We start from the raw sequence: 24939 nt of genomic DNA on the forward strand, positions 1-24939 counted from the left end.
ATCTGAAGGCCTTAAGAAGTGGCTCAATTGCGATAAGAAAAAGAAGAGGGGACAGATGGAAGTCGTACCTGGTACCTTGTCGTAACAGGAAGACATCTGAAAAGGAACTGTTTGGCATTGGCTTTTGGCTAGTGATAGAGTTCCATGACTGCCTTAATTAAGTTCTCATCTAAATTGGAATTTCTCAGCATAGCTGTAAGAAACGTGTTGACACCCTATAAAAAGCATTTTCACCATCCAGTGTAACTGCTGCTCTTAAAGATAAGCATGTATTAGCTTGTTTGAAGAGAAGGCTGGAGTTATCACTTTTAAACCTTTCTTTCATAAATTCTGTTTGTTCTTATGATATTATGGCCGATAGAACTAAGGACAACTTGTTAGCAAAAATCTTAGCTTAAATCTTACACTACAAATTCTGTAAGGAACTGGGTATGTAGCTTTACGGTTCTGATGGATCGTTTCCGTCCTTTGGGATTTAACCTATAGAAGCTTTTTTACAAGAACCAGGTGCTCTGCCTGGCTAATAGAAATGGGAAAACAGTTTAAGCGAATGCGACACAAGTGTGACTTTACATATTTTATAAATAAAGGTAGGTTTGTTATCTAATCCTGGGGCTTTGCCCAGGCGTGGGGTATCAATAGATGTTATTATTTCTGCACCTGTTATGTCAGCATTAGGGACATATGTATGCTGCTCAATCAGTGAATGGAAATCCACGCTTTACATCTCTTTTGTTTCACTTGAAAATTCAGGAGCGTACAGTTCCTTACGGAAGTCCCTAATAGTTTTAAAGATGACTCGATTATCTGTAGTTATTAGGAATGGTTCAGTCTGAAATATATTTACACCTCATTCTGTATTTTTTGGAGTTAAGATAGTTGCATGCTTCCTGCCTGGTGTGTTACGTCCACAAGCACTGTGCAGTCCACCCAGTGTCCAGCTTCGCTACTCACAATTGAGTTCTTCTCATATCTCAGAGTTTTGAGCTCATCAAATGGGTTAATGTAATACTTAGGTTCTAGTATTCTATACTTCTTTTATTCCATTCTGCAGTTATACTTATAATTGAGCTACAAATGGTAGGTAACTCACAGAGGTGCACGTTATGTGCTAGCAAGGCATCGATATTGTTATGTATCCCAAAAAAGCGTCTATTCTTCAAAGTTCAGTTCTGGAGAAAAAAATCAAAGCGCATCCACAGCCTGCTCCTCCTCTGAGCCCATCAGTTCATACTGGTGTAACTCTCAGTGGCGTAGCAAGGTCAAGTGGTACCCGGTGCGGACAATTTCTTGTCACCCCTGGCTTGACAAAATGGCAAAAATGTGTGTTTAAAACACATATTTTTGCCATTTTGTCACCCCCCTTAGTGATGACACCGGGGATGGCCCGCACCCACCGCATTCCCCCTTCCTACGCCACTGGTAAGCCTACATGTGCACAAACCACTGAGTGCAAGTCACTTTTTATGAATACTAAATGAATTTACACTATTAGATGATGGTATTTGCAGATCTGAATTTATCTTACATGGTAAACAAACTTTGCTTCGAAGCAAAGTGTTTTATTCCCTTTCAAACTTGTGGCACACTCCCCACACCAAAAGCAGATGTGATCCTACTAATACGGAATCCTTATTTTGAGCAGACAGATTTTTCCAACCATCAAACTGTAGGAGCAAGTTCTGATCATATAGTTGCAGCCTTATATCGAAGAGAGTGATTTACTTGATTGTCTTCGAGGTCACTTTCCCCCAAGTCACAAAACAGACTCTGTGATCTCCGCCATTCGAAATGGAAATGGTGTTCAGAGGACCGGTTCACGATGGCCAATGGACATCTGGATATTGCAGCTCAATCCATCGGGTACTCCCATCGGTGAAGTCAGGAGTATAGGCGGGACAATGGACACTCTAACAATGATCTCACAAACAGTAAAGACAGGTGTTTTATAATATTTGATTAACTGAGGTCTCTCCTGATTTGTTTTCTGTTTTCAATCCAGACCGTGACGGCCTTATTCGTCTGGTGTATGGGTTATGTTAAACAGTTTCTGCCATGGCATCCCTCCCACAGAATGATCCTGCGCAAGCCGTGCATGGACAGAGATACATAGAGATCTTCATACACCTGCACTTTGCCCTCTTCATTGGCGGCCAGTAGAATGAAGTTGACATTTCTGTTTGGTGGAATGACATATAGATCATCAAGGTCTTCTCTTCATCACCAGTGGATTTCTCCTCTCAACTCTCCAAACTGTGTGCTCTTCCTCAATGGGTCACTTGTGAATTACAAAAGGAGGAGCAAAGACATGTTCTAAACATGAGGCGCATAGTGCAAATTGCAATATTGCGACCACTACTTTATTGCATACGCTTGTGGACAACACCAGAATTAGTGGCATACAGAGAAGGTGTAAGAGAACTCTTAGCCCTTGACATATGTCTCACTTTTCCTTGGCTAAGATTCATAAAGAAATGGCTCATAGTCTTAGGCCTCAGTTTATACTGGACAGAGCCACATGGCTTAACATCCAGTTGCAAAGACGTACTAAAGAGAACTTATTGGCTACATATCCTGAACACACTCCATTGCGATCCAAGATCGGGAAGGCTAACAACTCAATTCCTTATTACTTAACCGAACCCGAGTTTTGAAGAACTTCTCGATTATGTACAACCGTACTTAGCAAGAACTCTGTATCTGAAGTTAAGGTATAACATCCTACAGACCAAGGGCCATACAGCAAACTGGGGGGAAAGGGAGACCGTTCCTGCACTTTATGCACTACACGCACTTTAGGGTCCACCGAAAATACAGCACGTATCCTATTCTTCTGCCCAGCATATGCCCGGGCAAGGAGGAAATGGATCCGACCTTTGTGCAACTCATTGGGATTTAGGAAGCACCAAGAGGCACTAAGGGTACTAACAGCTAGCACTGCACCACACGCAATATTTGGCCTATCCCGATACTTGTTTGTAGTAGGACTAATAAGAAGCAAAATGGGGCTTAAGCTGTGATGTTGCAACGAACAACGCACCCATAATTGGGAAAGTACTCTGAACTGAATGAAACAACCAGCTATTTTTTAATGTATCATAGAAAGTTTTTAGCTCATTTACAAAGTGTACGCATTGGGACGGATGTAAGGAGCTTAGTGACTGGTTTAAATTGTTTTATACAAAGATTGAGATTATTTCACTGAGAATATTTTATATATACTGCTTGATGCATTTCAGATCATATTGTGAATGTTTGTATTGCTATGAAACTTTTATGGCCTTCGGTCGAAATAAAGTATTTACAGAAAGAGAGTGACTTGATTAGTCAATCTGTTCAAGGCAGCATAATATAAAACATAGCATAGTTTAACTATGGCGACAAATGTTCTCAGAATAAAATTGAATTATGGGTATAAGCACTCGGGCCAGGATTGAGGCTGGGAGTCATGAGATGTAGTCCACCATAGGACCCTATTGGCTGAAGGTTTAGTGAGTTCATCACCAGCTGTATACAACTAAGCAGTGCTAGGGTACCACAGAAAACCGTGGCAGGCGCCGTGTGCTCGGTAGGTTAATACACAGCTGGCAATGGGCATCACGAAGCTGAGGAGCTTCCAGCTACTCTAAGACTGGAAATGACACTGAGTGACCAAAGAATGGATGGCAGAGGATGCCTCAGCATTAGTACCTGGTTCTCGAACGAGGGTTGAACTTGTAGTTGCACACTGTCTGTGACCCCCTCTCCGTTGTCTTTCACATAGTAGACCAGCAGCCGACTCAGGGGAGCCATTTTGTAAGTCACCTGGAAACGCAAAAATGTCATGCATATTTCAACTTCTCCTGCCGGAGATTTGGTGGAGGCTGGAAGGAAAATTGGAAAAGACACACACATTACAACAGTGCAGAATTCTAGTGATCTGAAAAATATTGCTAAAGGAAAGAACGTGGTTGTAAAATGGAGTGTGACACTTGATAAAAGCACTATTCAGAGGAAGGATTATCTTGTGCAGTCATAAGTAGCAATGTTTTCCTTTAAAAACCTTTTTGTGTTATATGTGAGCTTAATTTAAGCCGGTGGGGCACTTATTTTTCCGCATCAGACATGTATCCAGAGCAAGAGGGGGAAAAGTACACGAAGCCGAAAGATGGAGGAAGAGAAAGACGGAAAGACCATCACAAAGGAGGGAGCAGGATCATGCAGGAGTGAGATAAAGGGGAGGAGGTGTCTGGTAGTGGATTAAGAGCCTCGAGGTGAACGGAAGACGACACAGCTTTGGTGTTTATCACACGAACATATTATTGCACCGGTCATGGGCCTCTCAGCAGAGATTCGGGCACCAGCACACATTCATTTACATATTAGGCACAAGTTATACGGTCAATTGAATGAACTCTCAGATGCAGACAGTCTTGTTCAGACCACAATTAAGTAGATGGAGGCTCAGCTGCCCAACAGATGACCAAACATCAGGTTTGGCCAGTTTGCAATGGAGGATGTTTGGTGGCTGATTTGGACTGGGCAAAGAATGTAGTTCGTAAGTTATGGATGATTTGTCCTTAGTATTTTGCTATGCCTCCTACTTGAAAGAGTGGCAGTGCAAGTAGACCTTCTATAAAAGACGCTATTTTGCTGCTGATGAAGACAACAAAAACATCTATTTTATGGGAGACAAAATGTATGCCCTCAAAACTGTGATATATGAAACAAAAGCCCTCAGCAGCTCCATCAAAGGGCACACCTGATTGCTACAACAGTGGGTATCAGCGGTATACTTTGCCATTGATGCTGAATGTTATAGCTGGAGCTACAGACAGTGATGCCCAGACATGCCCCCAGAGCTTCCTTTGAGGACTTAAGTGGAGCATTAATTTTAAGAAACTGACCTTGTAAGGGATGAGATATTTTACTGAAAGGAATGTATGATATAACAACGCACGCATTCATCACGCATGCCTTTACCATGCGTCAACTACCACGCATGACCCACTACCACGCATCCCATTACCACGCATACCATTTCATCACACATGCATCCCGACACCTTGTAAGTTCCATTTTAACGCGTACACTAACCACGCATACCACTTCATGCACACTTTTTTAGGTCTCGCGCCTGCGTTGCAGTGCAGAGCACTGCTCGCGCAGCGAGAGACCTCTTGTACGGGGTTTGAAAATGGACCTAGGAATCGCACACGCTCGTGCGTATGCTTTTCCTTTTGGCCCACGATATTGGCCTTTGCGTGCGTCTTTTTATGAAAGACAGCACGCAATTGGCCAAAGGCGGGCACATTGCTCTGCCCATGGCCTATTGGTGTCTATTACGTGCACCGGCCGTCATGTGGTTTCAATTATCATGCCCAGACACGGGCACGATAATTGAAAGCATATGTCTTGCTGTGGCGCGCATGCGCGCACCACTCGCAGGATTGTTATTTTTTGGATCCATTTCACAGGGAAGCAACTAAATGAAAGAAGGAAAGAGAGGTGGGCATATATATTTTTAATTTCTAGTTCATATTTTGTGACGGGACAATTTGATATTCATCGCAACGCGCACTCAACTCTACTGTATTAAAAACAGGCTGTATATGTTCTTCGTTAAAAATTTGTCTGCCTTGTGGCAAACTACGTTTTTTGTTGTTGTTTTTTTGGGTATGATCTCGTTAGTATGCGCTTTGAGAACGCTGCATTCTGCCGCTTGTGTGCACATATAAACACTATTGCTAGTGCACATACAACGTATCCATATATCATACATGGAGCCTGGCAGCCCCAGGCTGCTTCCAGGGATCGCTGAAGGTTGGCGCTGTGCTGTCGCGGGCTGGCCTGGCACGGGCTGGCGCGGCTGTGCTGCAACGGGCTCTCCTGGCACGGGCTGGCGCTCTGCTGGCCCGGGCTGTCCTGGCACGGGCTGGCGCTGTGCTGCACCGGGCTGCCCTCGCGGGGCCTGGCGGCAGCTCCAGAGGGCCTTTTGAAATCTCGCAGGACGAGTTCCTTTGAGGGCGGGTGCATTCTTCGGCGGTGTTTGAAAGGGAGGTTTCTGGCGTGTACTGGGGGCCCCTGCGGGGGCGGGCAACGCCCACAGGCAGCAACAACACAGGAATCTCATGGACTTGGCTTCAGTGAAGGGGGCATTCCTGCACGAGGGCTGTGGTGCCAGCCAAGGTCAGTGATTGGCTGTTTGCCTGTGCGCAGTGGTGCCAGCCGAGACCACACCTGCCCGTGCCTGGACACACACTGCGGGGCCCCTTGCTGTGGTGCTAGCCGAGACCACCCGTGCCCATGCCTGGACACACACTGCTTGACCCCATGCTGTGGTGCCAGCTTAGACCCCTAACCCTGCCCGTACTTGGGCACACACTGGGGGACCTCAGTCTGTGGTGCCAGCCGAGACCACTAACCCTGCCCATGCCTGGCACACACTGAGGTACCTCAGACAGTCTGTGGTGCCAGCAGGGCTCACTCACTGACACTGTGCCCGGCTCGGGCACCGACTGCTGGACCTCAGGCGGCTGTGGCATCTGTAGAAACAGCTAAAAATGTGCGACAAAACCTAAACTTTCCCAGGCTGTGGCACCAACAGGAGAGGCAGATCCTCGCCATGTTTGCGCACAAGCTTCAGGCCCTCGTGCTGTGGTGCCAGGAGAGAGAGCCCCGTGCCCCTGTGTCAGCGCACACAGGGGAAAAGCTGTTTTTTCTCATAGTGCGGGGATGAGCAAAAGGACAGTAAACTATCCCTAGGCCCCCTCATGCTGTGGTGCCACCAGAGGTAGAATCAACTCTCAGCATGGGCACAGACTGCAGCTGATCATGCTGTGGTACAACCAGAGGTAGATTCAACTCTCTGTTTGCGTACATGCCGCAGCTGATCATGCTGTGGTACCAGCAGAGGGACAGTACTCTCTCAGCATGGGCACAGGCTGCAGCTCCTCATGCTGTGGTACCAGCGGATGGACAGTACTCTCTCAGCATGGGCACAGACTGCAGCTCCTCGTGCTGTGGTGCCTATCAGGGGGACAACAAACTCTCAGCATGGGCACAGACTGCAGCTCCTCATGCTGTTGTGCCAGGAGAGGCAGAGTAATCTCTCCTCTTTGGCACAGAGTGAGGCTTCTCATGCTGTAGTATCAGTGCTTTAAGGGTAAATATAGATGAGGCATTCACTATCCACAGTGCCCGTTTGCTCTTTAGAAGTGCCAGTACTCTTCAGTTAAATGTATTGCACCAGGGCTGAGAAGTGCAGGTACTCTCCCCTTCAAGTGAAAAAATAAAGTTTGTTGCCGCTTATACACGTATTTGGCACGCTAAAGACATTTACTGTGACGTCTATATTTCAACTATATCTAATATTTCTTAAGGAGCGCCGAAAAGTATCTTAGCGGGTGAAACGCGCAGTGTTGAGGGGTGATCGTGCAAGGTTGATTTGTATGTTACATTGTATAGCGCTACAACCCAGGAACCGGCATTCAAGCACTTGCTCGCTGGCAACATATCTAGTAGCTTAAACAATGCGCGCTGGCTTTTAATCTTCTCCCTTCCCTTCCTTCTAACATACTGTTTACATCTCTAGCGCTCAGAAGCGGTCAGTCCATGGAGTATTAGCGCTATACCGATAAATAAATACATGTGAATGCAGCCTTCAGGTCTCGAGACCGAATCATGGAAGTGTCACTTCAGGTTTCTTTTTTTCTGAGATCATTAACGAAAGGGCGATGGAGTTGGTGCGGTGTGCTATGACAAGTTTTTAATCGTCCTTTAAATAAAATTATGTATCTACACATTTGATTATTATGTAAATCGCCATCATCCCCTCCTTCCAGACACTTGCAAGCGCTTGAACGTCCTCGATCAATAATTACCTAAACTCAGTCCTGAAAGTTAGTCGGTTAGACACTCTGCGACCTCGCAGCCTCTAAAGAGGCTACATTATTTTTTGATTTGTTCTATTGTTTGAATATATTTTTATTGCGGTTGTGACGTACGAGGTAAAACGGGACAATTTTATATTCGTCGCAACGCGCACTCAACTCTACAGTATTAAAAACAGGCTGTATATGTTCTTCGTTAAAAATGTGTCTGTTTTGTGGCAAACGACGTTTTTTGTTGTTGTTTTTTTGGTTATGAACTCGTTAGTAGGCAATAAATCGAAGATATTAGTTCTATAGCACTAAAAATGGTCCATACACCCGTACTGAGAGCGCTGATACTATTATGATCGTGTTTTTTATGTTTCGTTAAGACTTACATCAGGCCTGCTTCGTGTAAAGTGCAAGTGTTTTTAATAAGTTAAAGTGAGCTTAATATATCATGTAAGACGGGGGAGGGTCACAAAACGGGTTCAGGGGATCTTCGACCTCAAACACTCTGCTCTGTTAGACTTCGGGAGGGGTATCTGATAGGGGTGCGGGGGTGTGCGGGTCAGAGGTGGGGCCCCATATTTACCATCTCGCAGACGTGCTCGGTTAGTACAGCCTCAGAGGTTTTCTGACCATCTGATCGCACATCAGGCGGGGTAATGTACATGGCTTGGACATCTATGAGTTAACAGGCCGAACGCGCTGACTCAGACTTTCATCCTCCTGGGGTCGATACAAGTGAGTAGCATTTGAGGCGGATGATACTTACGCGCCTGTTTTAAATGTAGGCAGTTTTGTGAAGTAGGACACGTACTCTTCTTGTGATAGAAGGGTTTATTAAGTAGAAAGGAACAGACCCCTGGGACACAACTGCTCTCCAGTCCAACTGCAACCCAATGCTCTCTACATTCCACTTTATAATCAAGACAGATGGGTTGCTAAGGAGCAGAAGTGTTCCATGTCATCATACAAAAGTAGTGAACAATAACAATGATGAGCCTTAAAAAAACAAAATAAACAAATAAACTATGTACATATATAGTCTTTGTACTTTTTAGGCATAGTACATGATCGTCTCAAATTTGTTCTGATATTTGGAGCGGGCATTCCAGCAGGATCAGGACTAACTTTACATACAATGGTGTTTTGTTGAGTATTAGGAAACATGGCAACTTCAGTGTCAGAGCATGGTGACACTTTCCTGGTGTTCCACCAATTGCCATCATCAAGCTTCACACTGTTACCTTGAACCAAAACAACTTTTGGGGGGGAAGAACATTTAGAGCAACATTTTCTTGCTTTGTCACCCACATATACTCTCACAAGCATACCTTGCATGAAACAACGTTTAGACTTCACAATGTTCTTGTTATGACGATGACAATAAGCTTTTTGGTATTTTTCCACTCTATCCCGCACCTCATTTAAGTTGGCATTATATTTCCCAGCTCTATTCATCCAAGGTGGTACAGCCACAGAACAAGGTACCTTTCCTTTAAGTAAAGAAAAAGGTGTTTCCTTTGTCACAGAGTGAGGAGTGGTACGATATGACATTAACATGTCTTTGACTTGTTGCCTCCAAGTCTCATTATTCCTGCATGCTAACTGGATACACTCAAACCAACACTCTATTGAAGCGTTCTACGAGCCCATTGCCCCTTGGGTGATAAACTGGCGTGGTAATGTGTTTTATGCCCCATTTCATAAGAAAAGTCTCAAATTCATCGGATATGAATTGGGGTCCATTATCAGTTACAATTTTGGCAGGGCAACCCTCCCTTCTGAAAATATCCTCACAAAATGAAATAACACTTATGGACTTGACTTCCTTGACAAAAGCAACTTCTGGCCATTTGGGAAAAAAATCAACCATAACTATAGCAAATCTCTGAGACACATTCAAGATGTCAAAGGGTCCACACATGGCTAGTTTATCCCAAGGACCTTTAGGCATGGGTGAGGAATTAATGGAGGTTTCCTGGGAGGAATGAGTCTTGTCGCTGCACGCACATGCTATGCAGTCACAAACATAACGCTCAATCTGAATGTCCATACCGGGCCACCAAAAATCCACCCTAACTTTTCTTTTCATAGCTGGCATTCCCCCATGCCCTTCGTGCATGATACTCAGTAACCTATCTCTTAGCTTCTCCGGTACAACTAGCCTACTACCTCTTCTAAGTAAATCATCTATCACATTCAACTCAGACCATATCAATTTAAATGAGTTTAAGTCTTTGTGTGATTTCCACCCTTGTTCACAACCTAAAAGCTTTCTAATTTTGTTTAACACTGCATCTTCTTCAATAGCTTTCCTCCACTCATCCTCGCTAATGGTAGTGCAGACATCCTTTATTTCAGCAACCATCCATTCGTCGTCCTCATCATCCTGAATACTCTCTAATGGTAACCTTGATATGCAATCAGCATTTACATTTCTTGCACCTGGGATGTATTTTATGTCAAAAACATATTCTTTCAGACGGTATAACCATTTGGTGATCCTAGGGGTGGCCTTGCTTGCACCCCTTGTGGAAAACAAATCTATCAAAGGCTTATGATCGGTATGTAATTGGAATTTGGTTCCCCATACAAATGTTCTAAAATACTGTATACCCCACCAGCTTGCCAGAGCCTCCTTTTCAATGATGGAATAAGAGTGTTTTGCACCTCTCAACGTGCGGGAAGCAAAAGCCACCACCCTTTCTTCTCCCTTGTGCACCTGGATTAGTATCGCTCCTACTCCGTTATTACTGGCATCAGTAGAAATTATGGTTTGATCATTAGGATCAAACGGCTTCAATGAAACAGCATTAACAATATTTTTCTTTATAGAATCAAAATTTTGTTGGCACAACTCAGACCATTCGAATTTGGTACCCTTCTTCATTAACTTCCTAAGCTCATGTACTTTGTCGGAAAAGTGGTGTACAAATTTAGAGTAGTACTCTGCCAGACCTAGAAATGACCTGAGTTGGTCTCTATCTCTTGGGGCAGGTGCCTTTTCAATGGATTCAACCAGATTTTGTTTTGGTCTCACTCCATCACAGGACAAGGTGTGACCTAGATACTCCACCTCGCTGACCCCGAATTTGCATTTTTATAAAGCAATTGTGAGACCAGCTTCAGAAAGCCTATTAAGAACCTCTTCTCTGATTAAATCATGTTCGTTTCCATCACCCCCCCCCCCCCACACCAATACATAATCTTGGAAAACTACTACATTTTTTAAACCTGTTAAAATAGATTGCATCAGCCTTTGGAAAACGGCTGAAGCCGACGCCAACCCAAATGGCATACGTTTAAATTGAAAAGCTCCTTCTGGAGTGATGAAGGAGGTGATGTGCTTAGAGTCTTCATGTAGTATTATTTGGTGGTATGCGTTGGACAGATCAAAGGTGTTGAAATGCGTACCCCCTTTAATAGTAGCTAACATTTCATTTATGCGGGGAAGGGGATGCCGGTCTATCCAGATGTTATCATTGACATCCCTCAAATCAATGCACATCCTAATATTGCCGTTGGATTTCCGGGCTAAAACTATTGGACTTAACCACTCAGACGCTTCAGTGGACTCAATTACGCCTTCATTACAAAGTCTGAGCAATTAATCCTTGAGTTTTTCTCTTAAAACAAAAGGCACGTTTCTTACTTTGTGTATTTTAGGAATAGCATCCACTTTCAAGATAATTTGATGTTTACATTTTTTAAACATCCTAATTTTTTACTAAATAATTTTGGAAATTTATCAGCCCATTTTGAAGTTTTCCCTGGTGATGTTAATAAAACTTGTTGGGGATGATTGGGACTTAATACTATATTGAGGGCTCTCTGTTCTTTCCAACCCAAAAGAGATCTTCCCTTGTGCACTATGTATAATTTGGCTGTTGTCTTGCTATCTAAGAAACACATCTCAGTTTCTATGCATCCTAAAACAGGTAGCTTTTCACCACAATACCCTTCTGGAACAACGTCAGTGGATTGTAGTTCCTCTAATTTACCGCCTAAACCCTCCCAAATGGATCTATCTGTGATGGTAAATGGGGAACAAGAATCCGCCCATACATGGACATCCTTGTTCTTGAGTTTAATAATACATTTGGGAGGGCGATAGCTGTCCTGTTTGTTCGCTTCACATTTGAGGACTTGACTAGATTCGATGACCATAAATTCAATATCATCATTCGCACAATCATCATCGTATAATGAGTCCTCCTTGTGAGGCAGATCAGTTTGATCCACTAAATTAACAGATTTAGATATCATAGAAGTTCCAGAACTCCTACACCATCTTGCAAAATGCCCTAACATTTTGCATTTATGACACCTGGTTTTAAGAGCAGGACAATAAGTGGCATCAGCTGTGTGTTTTGGGCTGCCACACCTGTAACAAAATCTAGGTTTGGATTTTGTATTTTCTTGTTTATTCTTCAAAATAGGTTTATCCCCTGTTCTTTTAGCACTCCTTTTTATGTTGTGTACGGTGTCATCGTCGTGGAGCATTTTTTGTGATACAGTATTAAGTTCTTTTACATATCTGGAAGTGTTCTCCATCCTTTTGGCTACCGACAATGTTTTGTCTAAAGAAGGATCCTTTAGACCCAGAAGTTTTTCTTGTATTTTCAAATTTGACATTCTATTAATTAGTTGATCCCTTATTAGATCATCCCTCATGTCATTGAATTTACATGTAACAGCGAACATTCTTAGATTTGCTACTTACTGTTCAATGGTTTCTCCTGATGACTGCACACGTGAAAATAATTTGTGTCTTTCCACAACAACACTAACTTTCTTCCCAAAATTCTCCTCCAGAGCTTTTAATGCAACTTCGTATATGTCAATATTGCTATCTCCAGACGATTCACTGTCAGTGCTAGCTTCAGTAATAGTGGCTTCCATTAAAGGTAATGTTTTTAAAACATTTCTTCCTTCCAAACCAAAAAAATTGTTTTAAAATTGCTAGTTTCCTTTTAGAAACATAATCATCACCCCCAATGGCTTCTAAATATGTTTCAAAAGTTTCCTTCCAGTGTTCCCATAACATGCATGGTTTGCCAGGACTCTGCAAAACAAATGGTGGTGCAGGAATAACTTGCGAAGACATTACTTGATGAAGGAAATGCGATGAAAAACAAAAATGTATTTTTTTTTTTTAAAGGCGCTTGGGTGATGTTATATGCTTAGTAAATATAATACTTGTGCATGAAGAAAAAGAAACAAAAATAAAAATGTCAAAGGATTTTATATTTCTTTTGCAATCTAGAGTTTAAAGTAATATTCACTAATTGAATAACACGCAATTGGTGGTGTGCATGTCACCTGTGAAAAAATGCAGATGAATTTGGGAAAGTAATTTCAGTTCCCCCAAGATGGCGGCACGTTTTTCACGTGATGAGTAGAGTGTAACGTGAACGTCGATGTTTAGTCCTTCGTTGATGTTGAGAGAAAGACGTTTGTTGCGTAGATGAAGAATTCCTCAGCAGGGAGACAGGAATGGAGCTGGTCGTCCTCGAAGAGCGCTCGCGTACAGAACGCAGCGCACAGAATGCAGGACACGATGAAAAGTAAAAAAAGAGCACAAAGGTACGTGCACGTTTGTTACTTATTAAAAACAAAGCACCGCCAGTGAAGTTTAGTTGTAGATCCCACGACGCATTAGGTATGAAATCCGCTCCAGTGCGAAACCAAGAAACAGAGGTTTCTAACAAGCACTTCACAGGAGAAACATCGAAACTGGGTGCGTCTCAATTTGCCAAAACGTAATGTTGAATTGTCGCAACAATCTTACAAGTAGATACAGGGAATGCGCTTCAATACACCAAAAGGCAGGAAGATCGAATTCCCCCCAACAATGACGTCAGAATATAAGAGCCATGAAGAATACAACAGGCAGGTCATTTCCTATCGAACTGGGAAAAACTGTATGTTGACTATGTTTGCAAGTTCAGAATTCTTCACCTGAGGAAATAAAAGCGTATGTACGTACACACATGTGTGTATAAGAAGAATCTCTAATATACGGACAAACACATAACTATCTCCAACCCTTATGTACTGGTACTGGATGTATAGTTAGCTTACTAACTGTCAGTTGTGGCTCCAATACAAGTGAACTATGATCCCGGCTAACCTGCTTGACCAAACTGTGTGATCCTTGGAAAATCGCGGTCGCAGTTGCTGGCAATTGTAATAAAATAACTCTGCGACTTTCTTTGAGTAAGACAATTCACTGGAAGAGTAACAGAGCTCAGTGGTTCGCATTTCATTTAATCGCGTTTTAGGAGGACGGAAGTCTAGCACACAGAATGAAAGAAACAACAGTATGCAAGCTGTGTGTGTTTTTTAAATGAACTCGGCAAAGCATCTGAATACGCCAAGTGTATGTTTCTTTACAGCAAGCTGACTCGCTGTAACATTGGCGCGCATTTACATACACTCATGCTAGTAACTCGGCCTGAAGGAAATATAGCGCATTCATTATTAATGGAGGATGCGGCATAAGAGTTGCTGACTTTGGCAATGGTGGGAGCAGGTTCGAGTCTGACATTGGCTCAACATCCCGTGATTCTGGGCAAATCACTTAATCTCCCCATGCCTACCAAAAATGAACGTGTCCTTGTGTAATGCTACTGGTGCTCATGTGAAGCCAGGGCTTTAAGTGGGGCGGGTCTTGCCGGTGCTCAGCACCGGCAGTTCTAAAAAGTAGGTGCATAGATGGGTCCCTATCGGGCTGTCAATTTTCGCCCTCACCCTCCATGAACAGATAAATCTTAACTCTGAGGCAGTGCCACTGCTCACTGCCTTTAAGATAACTTCTAAGAGACTCGTTATAGTTCTTTCACAGTCTCATCATTTGAAAATGGAAGCATTTTCAATATTCTGTATGCAACGAAGCCATAGTTGCTGCTTATTTATCTTATGCAGCTAACAACCAATGGCAAAGCCAATAGTCCTGGCTTGTTGTAGGTGTAATGTTACTTGCTGTAGTATATATCTGGATGCAAGGATAGAAATAGCAAAATGCCCGACGGGCGGCACACTATGATAAGCACAGATTTTTTGCGTGGGTATGTTTAAGCCACGCCCTTAATTACATCGACCACGCCCCAGAGACCCTCCACAGCTTTTTCATCCCACTTAAAGCACTGTTTAAAGCTCTCCAATACTTTCGGGTCGAGTTCACGCTATATAAAACTGCAAAAAAAAATAATAATTGTGCATATACACTGCTTGCTGACAAGGCCTGGCTTCGAAGTGCTGTAGTAGCAGATGCCGCATCCGAGATGCGGCTATTTACACAAATCATTTGTACGGTGGAAGTGAAAGGTTGAGCCAGCCGTGGCAGAGCCTGAGGCCTGTACTATAAGCGCACAGCACTGCAGCATGTGCACAAACCCTCTGAAGGTCCTTACTCCATGTCAGTATGTTAGTATGGGGGCTAAAAAAAAAAGCATTTGCGATGCAATAGGTCTCGCATTACTGAATGTTTGAGCTATTGGTGTTGCATTATTATTAGCAATGCCAATAGCTCAAACTTTAATAATGCGAGACCTATTGCATTGTAAATGCTTGTTAATGTATTTGTGGTATGTGCTAAACTACCTATAGCACTTAAACTTTCGCTCAGGGCAGCTCTTCGGCTCCCTCTCTACATTACTGTTTATGCGTCAAATATGCACTCTCGCACCCGTACTCCCCTCTCTTTCCGATTTACCTACCACTTACCCTTCACAGTGACATACCCCGTAGTTCCTGGTGTGCTCCTCTTTGGTCCATGTCCACACCTCTGAGATTGTTTGTTTCCGTTTTTTTTTCTGCACCAGTTGTAGTCTCTACGCATGCGCAGCCTCGTTTCCAAGACCACGCTTCTTTCTTTTTCTTCAAGTTCGCCAAGCCACCCTCTCCTCATTTCAGGTACTAAATTGCCGCTTTGTTCTCCCGTGCCATGTGCCTCATCCACTGCTACACGTTTCTAATATATTAATATTAATAATCATATTCTATTTATATTATTTCATTTTTTTTAAACGTGTTGCCTGGGACGCCAAACCTGGATCACATACTCTGTCCTCCGCCATTTTAGTGGTTTTCCGCCGTCATTTTTATTCTACCTGCCACTTTCATTTTTATTTTACCTCCCACCTACCTTCTCTGTGAGCCATGAGATTTCCTGCCACAGACACCCCGGTGTTTGTCCTTGGCCTCCGATCTTATCAGACTTGGTCACACGCATACCTAAAAACTAATTTTAAGCATGTAAGCCACAGCCATTACAACGCGTGACCGTCACCACAAAGCCATTACTACGCTTATGCCTTTATCATGCGTGGTAAATGCATACTCGTGGTAAAAGCATGCGTGGTAAAGGCATGCGTGGTAAAGCCGTATGCGTGGTAATGGCTTTGTGGTGACGGTCACGCGTGGTTATGACCGCGTTGTAATGGCTGTTTCCCACTGAAAGATGCCAATTCAATAAGAGTATTTAAACATTAAAAACATAGAAGCTGCTAACTCTAAATGATTCTCTTACTTTGTGATATTGATGGAGCTGTAATTTCATCTGGTTCCTAAGCCCCATTTGCATTTCATAACAGCACTCTTTTGACTGAAATGCAAAATATATTTTGTTGCACTCAAGACACAAACCTGAACTTCAGCATCCCTTGCGGCAATATGTGCCCACAACCCTAAGAGTGGATTCCTTCGAACTCACTGCATGGGGTTTCAGAACAATGCATTTTTGACACAGTCCCTTGACACCTATGTGTAGAGGAGTGCACCGCCCCTCCATGTCCATGATAGAGCTGCAGCTTCCCTGGTGCTGGGAGGATGCTGTTGACTGCACCCATACTCATGAGGCACCCCATGCCTCTCCCTCAGTGGGCAGGTGCTGACTCCTGCACTCTGTCGAGCAGGCTAATTTATACAAGTGCTAATACTACCTTGCTGTGGTCTGTGCACTTGGCTCTGTGAGGAGACGGACATTGTCAGCCTGGCTTTCCCCAATGCACATGTTTGACAATGGTGACATGTGCAGATAGACAGATGCACAAATGAGAAGAGAACCCTTTAGTGTGACTCCCTGCTTAAAAAGCACCAGGATAAGGCATCACTCCAACACCGGTGATGCCATTGTATTGTTTCTGCAAGCGCCACACTTTGTGTAATGTTCATGAATCATTACTCATCTGTGAAATATGTTGACCTCACAAAGGGTCAATTGAATTACACAACAAATAAGAATACATAAATACCACCATGGGCCACTCAATAGACAATCCTACTAAATGGGATTTTTTTTGCTGGTACCTGGGACTGACAGATCAAATCCTCTTTTTGGGTTTTTGAGAAAAAATGCCCCTCACATTTATGTCGTGTATGGTGGAAAATGCCTTTTGTGGAGCTTGAAATTCAGTATACTTTAAAGTTATAGCTCATCACCTGTTCCAGGACTATGAGTGACATGGACGTTCTTGTCAAAGGTAACGGTGGCCCTCTTGCTCCGCTGCTGGGTGATGTTGCCTGGTTGCCATCCAGATTGGACAATGTTTCCCCTGGATGCCACTTCGAAGTGTAGGGTGAAATCACAGGGACAGGTGGACTTCAATGTGATGCCGGCCTCTTCACCAACCTTTAGAAATTAGGAGAAATTGAATCTTTTTATTAATCTAGGTTTTTACATATGACAATCACTGGTGCGTATAGTTGCAGGCTTCTTATTTCCAATATTTCACCTGAATTAACGTCTCTGCAGGACGCCTGACCCACCTCACACTGCAACCCATCTTACAGTTGACAAATATTTTGTGCCAAGAAATGTTTGTTGGATGATAGAGAAGATACTAAGTCAAAAGGATTCTCCCAGGATCTTGAAACTGTTGCAAAGACATGTTCCTAGTTAAGTTAAGGGATACAGGAAGGCCATAGTGCTTACTTGAATATTCTTTGAATATTGTATATTAAGACGGATTCCCTTAAAATTATTTGCCAGTAAGGAACTTACATGGCTTCTCTGAATGTTACGGGATCATTATTATGTTAGAGCAATGTTCTGAAAGCTGTGTGGTATATGATAGCATCTCTGAAATCTATGGGCATCCTTTTAAGCCAGACTGGTTCTCTGAAAACTATAGGCATATTTTGAAGTGCAGCCCTTCTCTAAAGATGATATTCCTGCTATGATATAAGGGGGTTCATGAAGACAGCATGGCCATGTTATAAAGCTAATATCCATCTTTCAATGTTATGGATATGTTTTGTTTTGATTTGAAGTTTGAGGGTTTCTCTGACTGATATGAGCTTACTAAAAAGTAGTAGAGTTTTCTCAAATGTTAATCTTGTTATGAAGGCAGAGGATTTCTCCAAGGGACATTGGTTTGCTAGAAAGTTATAGCCTTCTTTTAAGGTTATAAGGATATTACGAGCTCCCTTAGTGTGTTTGCTAGGAGCCAGGAGACCTGAGTGTGGGCTGGATGTGGGTGGCAACTGCTAAATAGTCTCTTTGTGTGCTGATGATACCAGAGCACAACTGTCATTGTTAAATGAGTTTCAGAAGGTCTCCGTTTGAAAATAAATTGGCAAAAAATGTGCTTATCCCACTCTGATAGCTACTAGTTGAGCAGTGTAGATTGCTGCCAAATACTACTTAGGCTTGGAAGTTTGGCACCATTAGATATCTGGGCGTGAACGTTTATCACGAAGAAACAGACCTTGTCGAAGGAAATCTTGGTAGGACAATCACAGCAATCTGCATTTCAGCTGCATTTTGGGTCACACTACAGCTGTCGCTGATAGGGGGTGGCTGTAGCCAAGGCTTTAGTATTAAATAGATAGTTATGTTTCTTTGCAGCATTACCAGTGGTACTCAGGGCATTTTACTAGAAGTTGGAGAGTATTCGTATACTCTTGATGTGGAGCAGCAGAAGACATAGGGTGGCCCTCTGGAAGTTATATGTCCCTTTGGTGGAAGTGGGTTTGGAAGCTCTAAATGATGGGCTTTATTGTGCAGTGGCTCAATTGCAATGGCACGTGACATGCTTGTGTGATACACACCGTCTGGAAAAAGTCTTTACCTGCGAAATGTGTGAGGTTCCAATCTGGATCGGGGGTTGAAGGATAAGAATGTTAAATAAGCTCATAAAGGAGGCATGGTACTATTGGAAGACCTATGTATAGAAATGGTCGCTGGCACCACCATACTCACCTTCCTTACCATTGTGGCCGCTGTCGGAATTTAATACATTAACGATCGCCCACAGCATCCCACAAGGACAAAGGCTATTTTGACTTTTTAGTGTGACCATGTGCCACAATAGCACTTTTTTGGAGGGAGGCACTGAGCTATATCAGTAACCTGCCTGGCAGACTGCCAAGAACCCTTATCATATTTATTAGGCCTGTTGCCACGCCCTAAGAAATTAAACCATACAGTCAGAATCATATACCTGGCCCTTGTACTTGTGAAAAGGCATATTGCCATGTCATGGAAAGCCACATCTGCATCATCACTGAGTGGCTGTTTGAAGGGCCTGTGCAGATTGTCACTTGCGGAAATAGATACCTTAACCAAAACCCAGAGAATGAAAGGAGGAGGAAGTAGATATTCCACTTAGGATGTTATTAGTAAGAAAATAGAGGCCAAGTTAGATCAAAGGCCACTGTGAGGGATATATGGATCCAATCACTGAATGTGAGAGATGAGTCTGGGACAGCAAAATAGTTTGGGTAGAATCCAGACTGTAATGCAAGTCCTGATACGACTTACAGCCGCAACAACATAGGTGCAGCGCCCGTTTTCAGCTCTGTGTTCTGAAACTCAGCTTTTTATATTACAAACTAAGGTAGCCATCAGCACATTGGTAACACCACTCAAGTTGTTGGGTGCAATCACTGGCTACATGATATACCATCACACGCTATTTCATTTTTTTAATCGTCGTCTAGCAGCATGCCTTGGACTGATTGTTGTGTAGCTTTGTTAAAATGCTTCCTCATTGTTTGTTCATGTTAGGGAAGGGGTGCTAAAGAAACGTCTGAGTGGTCACAAAATGCAGGGGAATACGTAAACGTTTTAAGGATGCTCTTATTAACATATTGCACTTTGCATTTACATGGTAACCTTGAAATGCATTAAGGTAGAAAGACTGAATAAAGAACTACTGGAAAAAAATTCGTTTATTACAAGATTAGAAACTTTCTGTTGATTTGAAGGTCATGTTAACAATGTTTACGGGTATATTATGAGATTGAAAGGTTTTTCTGAACATATTAAAAAGTTTAAAGAAATTTTAAAGTAATAGACATGTTTCGAAATAAGAACCTTTCTCAGTGGCGAGGCCGTGCTGCAAAAGTAGAGGCTTTTTTTCAATGCTAATTGTCAGTTTATGAAGTTAGATGCTTATTTCGAACTTTATGGGTATATTGTGAAGTAAAGGATTTCTTGTGAGACTAAGGGCATTTTAGGAAGTAAGAACCTTTCTCTAAAGGTTCTGGTAATATTACTATCACAATAAAATGTTACTTTGAGTATTATGGCCATGGTTGAGTAAGTGTATGTGATTTGTTTTGTAACCTGAGGTCTGTGGATAGTGGGTGTTGGACTTACAACCTTCTATCTAACCTATGTAAGTGTTGCTTATGCCTTCATTTTTCCAGGTGGACCAGTTCCATTGGTGGAATGATGAGGGCAGCCCTCTACCCAACCCCTAGCAGCTACAGAAAAGCTGCTTGTCATTTGTGAGACTCAGTAGGGCCCACATATGTTCACTGGTTTTAGGGACCTCAACTATCACTGTCTTGGATGTGTACCAGTCTCCATGTGATTCAGTGTTGGTAAATCGGTCATATTTTGTCTTGGAGGTCTGGTTCTGAAGTGTAAAAACTGCTCTGTCTAGCTAGTCTGTTTGCGTGTGTATGATCTGCCCCCACTCGCCCGACCCTGGTCAGTATGGTTCTCTACACCCTTGTACGTTGTCCTTGTTTCTAGTATTTTAATGTCCTGGAATCAGTCTTTATGTCCCTCTTCTGCATGTCTCCTGACCCCAATCCTTGTCTTTCAGATTCCTGTTCACAAGCCTCCCTGGCTCTCTGTCCCTCGAGATTCACAGCCATGGGTTCCTTGTACCGGTGTAATCGTATATCTAGATTTTTCTTTTGTATGTGACCAATGAGTTGTTAGAGCTGGCCTGAGAGAATCTTGTCTGTCACAGGGGTGACCTGATCACAGTACAAAAAGCAATAAGGCGCAAGGGAACTCAAGGTTCAGCTGACTAGAAAGCTTATTGTCTATTTTTCGGATTGCTGGAATATGTAAGATTAGGTCTATTGTAGGTGATATTGCCTCACCTGAACAGTTCTCTGGATCACCTTGGTGACTTGTCCCTGGTTCTTCCTATCACCACAGCCTTAGACTTGTTTCCCTTTCATTAGTTCTCCTTTTCTCGTATGAGATGCTTCACCAGCCTTCATGTATCATCGTCTCATGCCCTAGCCTGAGCCTTTCTTGCCCATATGTGTCAACTGCTCATGTGCCTATGTGTCTCCCTGTCCATGTGTCTCATGTAGCTGCCCAACCCACTTCCCTCTGTTGTCCACATGCCTCATTTACATTGAAAGACGAATCTCAAACAACCCATCCTGGCCAAAACAATCCGCAGCAAGGCGTTTATGACTCTGATATACAATTCCTACAGTAGGGGTAAGTATTGCGTTTGCCATTCTAAAGTTAGGCTATGAATTGATTTATTTATCATTTACAGACATTTCTTGTTCTTGTTAGCAATACCTTATATAAGCATCAACAGATATGTTTGCAAGGTTAGGCTTATTTCAGAATAACGCTGGCAGGTGCAGCACTTACCACCAAAGGCTTCTCTGGTGTTTGCAGCTGCACATGGCACTTGCTTGGCGAATACCAGCTGCTGATGGACAAGTAGTTTGGCAGATATTGGTCACCAACCGCCTTTCCATCGATTGCTGTCACCTTAGTCTGAAAAAGATTCACAAGAAGAATTTTATGGTTAGGAGTGCACGAGGGAAACAGGAACATCATCCGTGCATATCCTGATTGCTAAACTCACTGTTAAAACATGCATTTCTAAAATCTTGGAAACAAAGTGCCTTGATAGCAAACTATACCTTGATAAAATGGCCAGTGACAAACTATTTTCTTATGAGAACATCTGCACCAGTGAAGAGTGTTACACACCGCTTGCAATGCAAAAACAATGCCTTTGGACTATGACGTTTCTCATTTACAGTTACTGTATGGTTGCGGTCAGCTTAACTTGAATTATTTCCCTTGTAGGGCCTCTTTAAGACTAAATCGAAAGGTGGGCGCAAACAGTATTTTTGTCTGATTTCTCATTCTGAGTAGTGCAGTCATTGTGAACTTGCCCACAATTGTTAAGCACACAACTTCCTCCAGGCTTTACTTTAAGGAGTTTGTATGGTGAAAAAAAGTCTTGTTTCTGAAGCTTGAAGCTCGGAATGAGGGAAAATGTGTACACTAAACCGATTCAGCACAGGATCCCTCATTCCAAGCAGCGGAACTGCGAGGACGAGTGTATGAAACCTCCCGAGGAGAAGCTACACCTTGTGGCACAAGTATTCTTATGGGTTTATCTCCTTGAAGTAGCAGATGATATGGAATGAGTGCTTGAATGTATTTGAATGAGTGCCCAAGTGCATTTGAATGAGCATTAGGTTGTCGCTGTCAGCTACAGCTTTCTGGATAATGGCACTCCAGGCTGCAGTTTCTGCTTCGTGGTGCATTCCAAAGCTTCAGGGTCTGGATGTTTCAGAATGCTCAACCCTGCTCCATCGAGTCTGGGTGGTACTGCAGCCTCAGACGCCATTTTCTTCTGTAAGTGGCATCACAATTCCACTTGCATCACAGAGCTTTTCGCAACATGAAGCTTCCTTGGCTGAGATATATTCGGCAACAATGTCTGAGGCATGCTTCAATTTTATGTGTAGAGGACTAGGTAATAGTGTTCCTCTGAGCAGCTTTCTTTCCATGTTGTGGCTGTGAAATAGGTAAAGCATACAAAAGCATTCAGAAATAATGAATTTCAGCCACTGGTAATGACTTGGGCTGCATCTCAGTCCACTGTTAGTTTGCACACCAGCCACCGCAGTTTGAACCCAGCGTATGCAAATCAGTCTTGAGCCTACTCCAGTGGGAACTGTCCAGTCCGAACTGCCAAGCCAAGTCCTGCATGAACCGTAACACCAGGACGTACCAGAGGCTACTTTCTTATACAGAATAGGTCACCCAGTATACCCAAACTTGGGATGTCTGGATCATCAAAGCTTCATCAAGGAAAGAGGCTTGTGTCTCTAGAGCCACTTGAGTCAGCCTTTTTCACTGTCTTGGCCTGGCTTTATCCAAAAGTCTTCCATGCACCCAGTCACAAGACTAAGTACCGAGGAGTCAGCAGAGAGAATGGCAACACTGCAGACAACGGCAAAGACATTCTACTCTAAGTTAAATGTTTTGGTCAGAACAAACAAGTCCTGTTATCGCTGCAGTCATCCTGCATCAGATTAGTACCCTTTTTGCAGACTCTGGGTGAGACCTATACAACAGGAGCTGATTCTAGAATAGAAACAAACAAGTGGCTCATGGAATGACGTAGTAGAAGTTACCAGAAGGCTCAAGCAGGCCTTGCTTTGGTGGAGGTTACCATCAAACCTCAATGCAGGCTTTACATTCTAGTCTTCAATGGACAGAATAATAATGACGACATGTATCAATGTAAACATGAGGGGGCCACATGCAAGCACTGTCAACAAGAGACTCTGGTGAGAGATGGAGAAGAACCTTGGCATAAACATCCTGTGAGTATGGGCCGTCAGACTATGCCTGCAGTCGTTGCTCCAGAAGTTAGCAGGGGAGGCTGAGTTGAGAAGGACAACATGACCTTGATGTATTGCTTAACAGTCTGGAGCACGCTAATTCAAGTGAAAGAACCAAAATCCAACACTACTTGTTGATTTTACATTGGTGGTGTCCAGGTGTGGATTCTAACACATAATGACGTACTGTCGATTTTGTGGCGCTATAACGAAAGGAATTCTGGTTGCACTGGTGAAAACTTACACGGACAACGACATTAACTTCTCTGGCGGCATAACTAATAATTGAGAATTTATATACACAGTTATTATTGCCATATACATTGTTTTTTGGCCTTTTACTTTTAGGCTCGTTACGGGATACTTACGTGTTGGCTGTGCTTGATCGGACAGCTTATGCGATGGGAAGACAAAGATTGAACTATTCTGTGTATCACGTACTCTCTGATTTTTTACCATCTATATTGACATAACAGTGTATTGTATCTTACAATGTCACGCAAAGGTAGTGATGGTTTTCAACAGTCACACATCAAATTCTGTTGTTCGTATAGTTTTCGTTCTTTGTTAATACATCATGGACTTAAGTAATGGTGCCATTCAAGGTAACATAAACATCCCACTACCAAGGATGTGTGGCAAACAGGTGTTCCTAAGGAACCTGTTGTAACATATGTTTTAAGAGAGATTGTACCTCGGCACTCTAACAGTCAAGATATAGTAATTTCAATGAAAAAGTGAATAAGTGTAACAAAAATGGCCTGTTTGAACAATAATATTCATTCATTGTTTGATTCAAAATTCTTTGTTGTTTAATATTACTGTGTATGGTTCAGAACACAATACTTATGAATTTAAGCACAGCAAAGCGTATAATGTGTGACTTCTTCAGAACACAACAAGGCACATTGTGTATAGTTTCAAATGCAGTACAGAAATTCAGTGTTGCCTTACAATATTCTTCACTGAGAGCACTATAAACAAGTGTATAGGCCAAAGTGGAGGTCCCAGTCCTGGAACCTTCCAGAAGTTGGCGACTGAGAGTAATCAGAGGCAGCCCAGTTGAGAAGTAGCTAAAGATAGCCGGCACGTGTTTCGTTACTTTGCGTAGCTTTACCAAGGCTTATTGTACGTATTGATGGACTGTTGTGATATAAGGAGAAATGAATTCCAATGCCCCACACGTTTTGTGAGGATGTTTGAATAGTCCTTAGTTATA

At 42.8% G+C, this 24939-nt stretch overlaps 1 protein-coding gene across 2 annotated transcripts in view; it reads right to left on the minus strand.

The window, feature by feature from the left end:
• CPAMD8 (C3 and PZP like alpha-2-macroglobulin domain containing 8) overlaps positions 1 to 24939 on the minus strand; it is a 1045838-nt gene that overhangs the window by 830583 nt on the left and 190316 nt on the right. For both annotated transcript variants that reach the window (XM_085640012.1, XM_085640011.1), the window contains exons 13-15: positions 21721 to 21849; positions 17304 to 17493; positions 3691 to 3863 (exon numbers count right to left, since the gene is read on the minus strand). In XM_085640012.1, coding sequence (XP_085496138.1) covers positions 3691 to 3863; positions 17304 to 17493; positions 21721 to 21849 — 492 coding nt within the window. The remainder of the gene's footprint in view (positions 1 to 3690; positions 3864 to 17303; positions 17494 to 21720; positions 21850 to 24939) is intronic.

The sequence above is a fragment of the Triturus cristatus genome, chromosome 12 (genome assembly GCF_964204655.1).
Source record: "Triturus cristatus chromosome 12, aTriCri1.1, whole genome shotgun sequence".
NCBI classification, from domain to species: Eukaryota; Metazoa; Chordata; class Amphibia; order Caudata; family Salamandridae; genus Triturus; species Triturus cristatus.